At 33.0% G+C, this 8,685-nt stretch overlaps 1 protein-coding gene across 1 annotated transcript in view; it reads left to right on the forward strand.

Moving 5' to 3' along the window:
* Nucleotides 1-6,125, forward strand: part of fa2h (fatty acid 2-hydroxylase) — a 31,722-nt gene extending 25,597 nt beyond the window's left edge. The window contains exons 3-7 of the mRNA XM_051884324.1: nucleotides 991-1,133; nucleotides 1,290-1,390; nucleotides 1,611-1,783; nucleotides 2,514-2,766; nucleotides 4,279-6,125. Of these exons, the coding sequence (XP_051740284.1) occupies nucleotides 991-1,133; nucleotides 1,290-1,390; nucleotides 1,611-1,783; nucleotides 2,514-2,766; nucleotides 4,279-4,346 (738 nt within the window). The 3' untranslated portion in view covers nucleotides 4,347-6,125. The remainder of the gene's footprint in view (nucleotides 1-990; nucleotides 1,134-1,289; nucleotides 1,391-1,610; nucleotides 1,784-2,513; nucleotides 2,767-4,278) is intronic.
* The last annotated feature ends 2,560 nt before the right edge of the window (nucleotides 6,126-8,685 follow it).

The raw sequence follows: 8,685 nt of genomic DNA on the forward strand, positions 1-8,685 counted from the left end.
TAGTCATTGCTATGCTAGTTAACTTACATAAGCGTGTCAGTATGAAGTTAATTTTGACACGACAAAATTATTATTTAATTATTATTATTAAATTATTAATAATACGTTAAAGTTTTACACAAATATTATCAAATCAGTTAAAATTTGTTAATTTTGGTTATATTATCATCTGTCATTTAACCAGAAAACATCACAGATAAACATTACAGTTAAAAACTGATATTACAAATGAATTTCAAATAAGATGGAAATCTAGTATTAAAAAAAAATCTAAATTACCATCAATCAGTGTTGTTATTGTTATCTAAATGATTTATGTTTTTGGTAATTGAAAGCTGAAATAAAATCAAAAATATTAGGTTAGAAATAATATTAATAATTTTACATTATATATATATATATATATATATGAATTAGAAATGTTCCTGTAATAAATAAGCTTAAGGACTAATATTACTAAAAGTAAAACTGAAAAATAAATTAAAGCTAAATAGAAATATTAAAAAAACTAATAAAAACTAATAAAAATTACAAAAGCACATAAAAATGACTAAAAATAAATAAATTTAAAATGAAAACTGCATATATAAAAATAAAAGCTAATATGAAATATTATTTTGCCAAGTAAGACATGTTCCTGGATAACATAATTTGTTGATCCTGAAACAACATTCGTGTCTGAAAATTTAGTCCTAACCATATCACTACCCCTAAATCTAACCCTTCCCATAACTTATAAAATAAGAGGGAAATGATACATGAATAACACTGATGTAGAAGCACCTAACCCTGGTTGTAAGCCTAATCTTTACATAAACTGAAAATGTGTCCCTCAAATCTGATTGGTTGACTGGAATGTTGTTCAAGGATCAAACAGGAACATGTTGTACTTGGTGAAATCACATTCACCATACTATAACAGTATATAAATAATAGCAAAATAACACTGTTATCAATTGAAATAATAATTGGATTTCATTGTCCATACAGGATCTGGTGGACTGGCAGAAGCCACTGGCCTGGCAGGTCGGATACCTTGGAGAGAAATATGACACATGGGTCCATCAGCCAGTGGACAGACCAATCAGACTGTTCGGGAATGACTTTTTCGAGGCCAACACAAAGACTTCATGGTAAGAGAGATCAAAATACAGGATTTATGATATCTGCCTGCTTGTTTTTGCTTAGTCAAGCTAACCATTAGTAGCAGTTTTGTGCTACTTGAGCTGCTACGCGACGTGTGTGCCGGTTAATTAATATATACTTAACTTTTCTGTGTGTGTTTGCAGGTACATGGTGCCAATCGTGTGGATGCCTTTGGTTATCTATCTGAGCTGGTACTGCTACGCGCTATTGGCACAAGAGAGGACAAGGCTGTTTATTACATCAGGTGTGTGGAAAGTGTGTTTTGACATGTAGTTGCAAAGTTATTTATAGTTGGTTAAAGTGGACTGTTGAAATAAAGTGTAACCATGATTTTTAAGAGTTTAGTTTTAGTTGACAATAATATTTATATATGCAACACTTTGAATTATCAGAGCGAAGGATTGTTATTTTGCCAAAAATGTCCTAATGTGTGTATGTTTTATACTTTCATTTATCATTTTTAGACTACTCCATTCTGGTCCACAAGTACAGCTTTCCGTTCATCTTCATGCTTGGCATGTTTCTGTGGTCGTTCGTCGAATACTGCATCCATCGCTTCGTCTTCCACATGCGCCCACCCGCCCACAATTATTACCTCATCACGCTGCACTTCCTGTTGCACGGTCAGCACCACAAGGTGTGTGATTTTGTTCAATACCTGAGATTCATTTAAAATTCACTGAGCAGATGAATTTACATCATTAGCTCCTTTCACATAGCAATCCCAGTAAATTACTGTAAAATTATCAGAATGACTTTACCAGTAAATACACAAATATGCTGTTTGTTTACATAAATATGGCTTTTTATCGTTTTTTACCGTTGACGCAACAGCACCTAAATTCTGTGATGTCAGTCATCGGAAATGACTTCATTTGTCTTTATTTGCCCGTTCAATTTGACATCATTTTTTTTTTACTTCTAAGTCACTCAGAATGTATTTTTTTTCTCTTAAAAACATGAGACACACATAATAGTATCCAACTGCAGAGCCGCAGCGCTGATGAATAGAAAAGAAGGCAGGGTCTCGAGCTGCAAGACGTTGAGCAACGGTCAAAGATGTCCATCTAGTGCGTATTTACATAGAAAAACTATTAAAAAGCAGCAGAGCTTACTGTAAACAGCGTGGAATAATCACGTCATCTCCATAAGAACTTTATGATTGGCCAAAGCAGACTTCTTACATCAGCTGACTTCTGACTTGCTCATACCGGTAATCTTCATTCTTTGTTCACACACAAGCCTCATAACGGTAATTTACTGGTAATGTTATAACTTGCCATAACCAATTTACTGGTAAACTGGTACTGTATGTGTGAAAGGGGCTATTGATGAAACCAACCAAACTCTCTTTTCTTACCCATCAGTCTCCGTTTGACGGCTCTCGTCTGGTGTTTCCTCCGAGTCTGGCCGCCATCGTCGTTGGTGCGTTTTACCTGATACTCATGCAGCTGATGTCTGAGGGTTTGGGAACCTCCCTGTTCGTTGGGGGTCTGTGTGGATATGTGGTCTACGACATGATCCACTACTACCTGCACTACGGCTCGCCACGGAAAGGCTCTTACTTGTATGGGCTGAAAGCGTACCATGTCAAACACCACTTTGAACACCAGAGGGCAGGTGAGGACATGATATTTTGAGACACTAGGCATCTCTACAAAATAGTGGATAAAGTGGCTGTTTTTTATGCAGGTTAAGACCAGTTAAAGTAAATAAAATGACGTTTTTTTTTTTTTTACTATTTACTACTATTATTATTATTATTATTATTATTATTTTTTTTTTTTTTTTTTTTTTTTTTTTTTTTTTTTTTTTATTACTTTAATACTTTCTACCATCCAAGTTTAACTGACAGGGTCAACTATAAATAATCCATTTGGGCAAATCCCTAAAAAGTGTAAATGTCCCAACCAGTCCTTACATCAAAACTTTGGATCAACCAATGGCTTGAGTTTAATTACTGATTGGCCATCTAGTGGAAGATGAGGAGAGTGTTTGAAAACCTGCTTGAAACGTCAATATTTCTACATTTTATGTTATGATGCTAGTGTCACTGAAATTGCACACTTTTAAAATAAAACAAAATGTATCACTTTATATATATATATACCAAATTATATATATTTTTATAAAAGTTATGTGTATAAAAATATATATATGTAGTCTACAGTACATATATTGTGAACAAGGTATATATAGTAATATAAATTTTATATATATACAAAACCAGTCATAAGTCGCACGGGTATATTTGTAGCAATAGCCAACAATACATTGTATGGGTCAAAATTATCGATTTTTCTTTTATGCCAAAAATCATTAGGATATTAAGTAAAGATTATGTTCCATAAAGATATTTAGTAAATTTCCTTCTGTAAATATATAAAAAAAAAAATTTATTTTTGTGAGTGGATATGCATTGCTAGGACTTCATTTGGTTTATCTCAACATTTTGATTTTTTTTTTTTTTTTGCACCCTCAGATTCCAGATTTTCAAATAGTTGTATCTCGGCCAAAAAATTGACCCGTATGACTGTGTTTTTGTGGTCCAGGGTTATTTTATTTATATATATATATATATATATATAACTTTTATATATATATATATATATATAACTTGTTTAAATATATATATATATATATATATATATATATATATATATATATATAAATAATATTTTATATATACATAAAAACATGCATAATTTTCATATTATATTTGATATTGATATTACAAAAATATTTCCTTATAAGATATATAAGATTTCAAGTAAGCCATTCAGGTTATTTGTCAAAAAAGGTTCAGAAGTCCTAATATTTATAAATAGATTAACTCTTTCCTGCCATTGATGGAATTTTCTGGCTGTCGGTGTTTTTTTTTCTCACCATTATACAGTAGGGGGCGCAATTACGCATCTTCTGAAAGAGTTCTGAAAGAATCTTTTTTTTTTTTTAAGATGCTGGCAGGGAAAGAGTTAATATTAAATATTAATAATTATTGTATAATATTTACTATATAACCTTTAATATTTAAAAATATTTAATTGTATTTATTTATTACATTTAACCTGCTTTTTGAACTGATTTATCTCCTTTTTTAACAAGCTTCTGTTTATTCTATGTTTTCTCCAGGTTTTGGAATCACCACCACATTCTGGGACTACCCCTTCAACACAGTCATCCCAGAGCAGACGTTTTAGAAGATCCCTTTTTAGCCACAATGACCAAATTAAAATGCCCCCAACAAACTCCCATAAGCCTCTCCCTTCTGCATTTTCCTTCTGTCACCATGTTAGATACACTGTCTTACCCTGCTGCTGCTACCAGCTATAGTCTTAGGTTCTTCATCATCATCATGATCATCAATTTTCCGAGAAGGGGGAGTGCCTGAAACATAAAGAATCACCAAATGTCAAGCTATATAAATATTTATATACTGTGTATGAATGTACTGATGAATCAAGCGTTGGATGAAATCTGTAAATGTCTTTTATTAGAGGCACCACAATATCAAACTCAGTTTTTGCCCATCCATGTAATGTTAGGAGAGGTATAGACAGAACCTGGTAAGTGTGGGACGGTGCGTGAAGGTGCGAGTGGAAATTAATTCATAGTTGTAGTGTTAAGACGCTGAAGGCTAGCGGAAGGAGGTCCTTAAGGTGGCCACGTGAACCATTGCCATTAAGGAAATCTCAGGAAAGTCTCAGACGCTTTAATTCTTCTCAGTGTTGATGTTGCAACCGCTTACAGATCATCGCTGTCTGTCAAAACTTTGCTCCGCCCTCGTTATGACGTTTCATGCTGCTCGTTTTAATCCTGTAGGCTCTGGTGATCTTGCTTTTCTGTCTCGTCTCACCCACTTTGAGGTGTTTTTTGCCAATTGACTTACTAATATCGTGATCCGGAGGACGCCACAAGCTGCTCCTCGAGTAATATGTTACATATCCAGTGAGATATTAAGTTATTGAGGATTGAAGCTGGCTTTTGGTTCTCCTGACTAACACACAGGGACGATTACACACTTTGAACTGGTGGTGAGGGCATGAAGCGGGGTGCACGAGCCTCTCCTGTCGGTGAGGGTTGCCTGTCATAGGGTGGAGGGTCTATAGAAATCCTCTGTCGTCGTTGTAGATCTAGCCGGCGCAACCATTCTATCTGGTGTGACGATCTGTTGCATCTGACCAGGCGTCAGGAGAGCGAGAACATCCTCGGCTGATCTCTCATCCGTTCATACGGCAGATTTTGGACACTTTTGTATTGTTTCCTTGCTCGTTTTAACCCCTGCCTTTGTCTTGACACTGTTTAATGATGTTGGAATTCTGGGAAATTTCCAGAAAAAAAGCTGTTGCCACATTTAACTAATCTTCATACAGTCATTTTGAGCGTAATTAATGTTTCAGTGGTGGTACGTTCATCAATTTCCTAATTTCTTTGTAAGAGGCCACCGTATCCTGGTTTGTTCTTGAATATATATATATATATATAGAGAGAGAGAGATAAAGATTAAATATATATGATATATTTAAGGAAAATGATCCCGATGTGCCTTCCCTTACCTTTCTGCTCCTTCCTAACCAATTAGATCGCATAATTGGTTGAACGTTTCAGCCAAAGTCATGGAAGGACGTTTGAATAGGTTTTTTCTTCATACCGTGATTGAATGGCACAACGAAACTAATAAAATGCAAATGGACATTGTAATGAATTTTGATTTATTTTGTAACTGTGACGCCCTCCTGAGCTTACATGGACAGATCCCATGTCATAGGAGAATGCTTTCAGTTGAAGCAAGTCAACAGAGATGTATATTTATCTGTTTACTTGTAATCACAATGGGAGCTTTTAATTCAGATAAATTGTTTAGCTACAGATGCCTCTAATAAATCTGTTTACTACTATGTATTTTTATTTTGGATTTTTAAATTTCTATGCAAATGCAAATGTATTTGTAAATAAACTTATGTATATTTCTGAGGAAATCTTGTGGTGTTTTTACTTGGATTGTTTTTTATTAGCCATTAGATTTTTTTTTTTAGAAGAGGAAAACATGCACAAAAAACAATGTGAAAGTTATTTTCAATGTAATTTTTTTTTTTTTTTAAACCCTTTGGTGCTCTTTGGTCATTTTTGACCAAAACATTTTACGTTTAGGTTTTTTTTTTTTTTAGATTTTTTTTCATCATCGGAATGGTGCGAAACTTGGTCACGGTTTTGGCACTTGCTATGTGAAAAATATATATTTTAAAAAAATCATGGACATGATTCGAAAAGGTTAAATGGTCCTAAAAAAGTCAACCTTGTGCTCCTCGTGGTCAAAAATGACCGCATTGGAAATGAATGGGAGATGAATTTCATCTAGTGAAAATTTTTGGTACTGCTGCCAAACAAAATCTTACTGAAAGCTCATTTTTTGAGATATCAAGCTCAAATTTGGAACACAACTTGTTTAGATTTATGGCCTTGATTTTCTTCCAGTTTTAGAGTAAAACATGTTTTTTTTTAAAAATGTGTATTTCATATAAAATTTTAAAATAGTATCTTGTATAAACGTAAAATTCTGTAACTTTTTTTTAAAGTTAACTTTTAAAAACGTTTTTCACTTCAGCAATAATTTGCCAAGTGTCATCTTTAAAAAGAGACTGAAATTAAGTCTGTACTCTAAAGCATTCAAAATGTATGACAGTTTAAGTTGGAAATTTCATTTTCAGGTCTATGCTCAAAAAGTCAATAAATGGATTATAACTACAGTGTAAATATAATTTAGTACCATTAAAATCCCATAAAAACACAAAACATTAAATAAAAAACATTTGAACTAAAATATAGTACATTAATTTCACTGAAATAAAAAATTTCGGTCATTTTTGACCTACACGCGAAGAGCACCCGATGGTTAAGGCGACCGTTATTTTAAAACGTTTGTTGCCCTTATTGTTTCCATGGCGACGCGTAATGCTTGTCACATCACACACCGCAACCAAAACAACACTGTATGACAGATGAATCGCTTTTATTTCGTTTTTTCTTTTTTTTTATTCAAAATATTAACAAACTTATTCACAAAATCTGATTTTCCGATTATCAAATACGTGTAAGTGAGTGTGTTTTGTCGTTTAAAAACCTTTATAAATGATCTTGATCTATAACGTGAGATGGGCGCCGCCATCTTAGCCTGCACCGCAGTTTAGAGGGTCAGTCGGATTTACAGCACGTGAATTCATCAGTTTATCCCGAAATACATGCAAGTCAAAGTCAAGTAAGTAGCCGGTGAACTGGGAGAAGAACAGAGAAAACTTTATAGTTACTTACATGATGTGTATCTGATATGAATAAAACACGCAGGCAAATTATATTTGAATTGATTGTTACGCTGCCTCCATAGACATCAGTGTGTATTTTAAAAACTCTAAATGTATTATTTTACTAGTGCTTATGTGTATTTAAATGTCTGAAACCTAAAATGAAAATTATGTGGTTGAAAACACTGCATAGTTGTGATAAGTGAAGTCTAAGCGGGAAAACACAGTTTAAATCTGGCAGTTATGTGACGTCACTGAACCGCTCAAGTCTCTTCTGTGCTCAACCAAGGCTGCATTTATTTGATCAAAAATATAGTAAAAACAGTAATATTATGAAATATTTTTACAATTTAAAATAGATGTTTTGTATTTGAATGCATTTTAAAATGTAATTTATTCCTGTGATGGCAAAGCTGAATTTTCAGCATCATTACTCCAGCCTTCAGTCAGTGTCAATGCCCAGCTTTGTTCATTCATTTTGAATAACTATATGTACAGAAAGAGTTGCCAACTGTTAGCTTTTCTGATCATTTGCATGAATGTATTTACAAAGCCAACAATCCTGTTCATCCACCTTTATGTCTCCACCCATTCAGTGGTTTCAGTAGTGAAATAACAATGGAAACTGCCGGATCCTCTAAGCTTCTAAATGAGTGAGCCCTTTTCTAGGATAGCAATAGTGTAATCATTTGTAAATGTAAATGTCATGTTACTACTGTCTCGTTTAGCTAAGTCCTGCTTTGAAAAGTAAGTGAATTAATGAAGATATTACAGTGAATATGCTAGCCAAGTCGTTTTCAAAGCAGCTTTAATGAGGAAAATAATGATTAGTGATGCAAACAGAATCCAATTCTGCTATAAAGCAGCTCTAAAAAGACAAGACTTGTCATTATTCAGCTGAAGTCAGTTCAGTATTGATTTAAGTTAGTTCAATAACTGTGTAAAGTTGATCAATTATGAAATGAGTTCAATTCGACTATAAAACCGTGCTAGAAGTGTCTAGTGTTAATGAAAACTAAAATTAAATAGCAAATGACCACAAATTAATTTTATTTTTGTTTAATATATTATAAAATATATTCAAATTGTGTAAATATATTTATACATAATAATATATTTATAATGTATACTATTTTAGATTAAAATAAGATGGTATTATTTATTATAAAAACATTTAAATGATATCAGTATAATGTATTAATTTATTATTAGTTGCAGTTGTAAAATACTAAAACAAACA

Source organism: Ctenopharyngodon idella, chromosome 24 (genome assembly GCF_019924925.1).
Source record: "Ctenopharyngodon idella isolate HZGC_01 chromosome 24, HZGC01, whole genome shotgun sequence".
NCBI classification, from domain to species: Eukaryota; Metazoa; Chordata; class Actinopteri; order Cypriniformes; family Xenocyprididae; genus Ctenopharyngodon; species Ctenopharyngodon idella.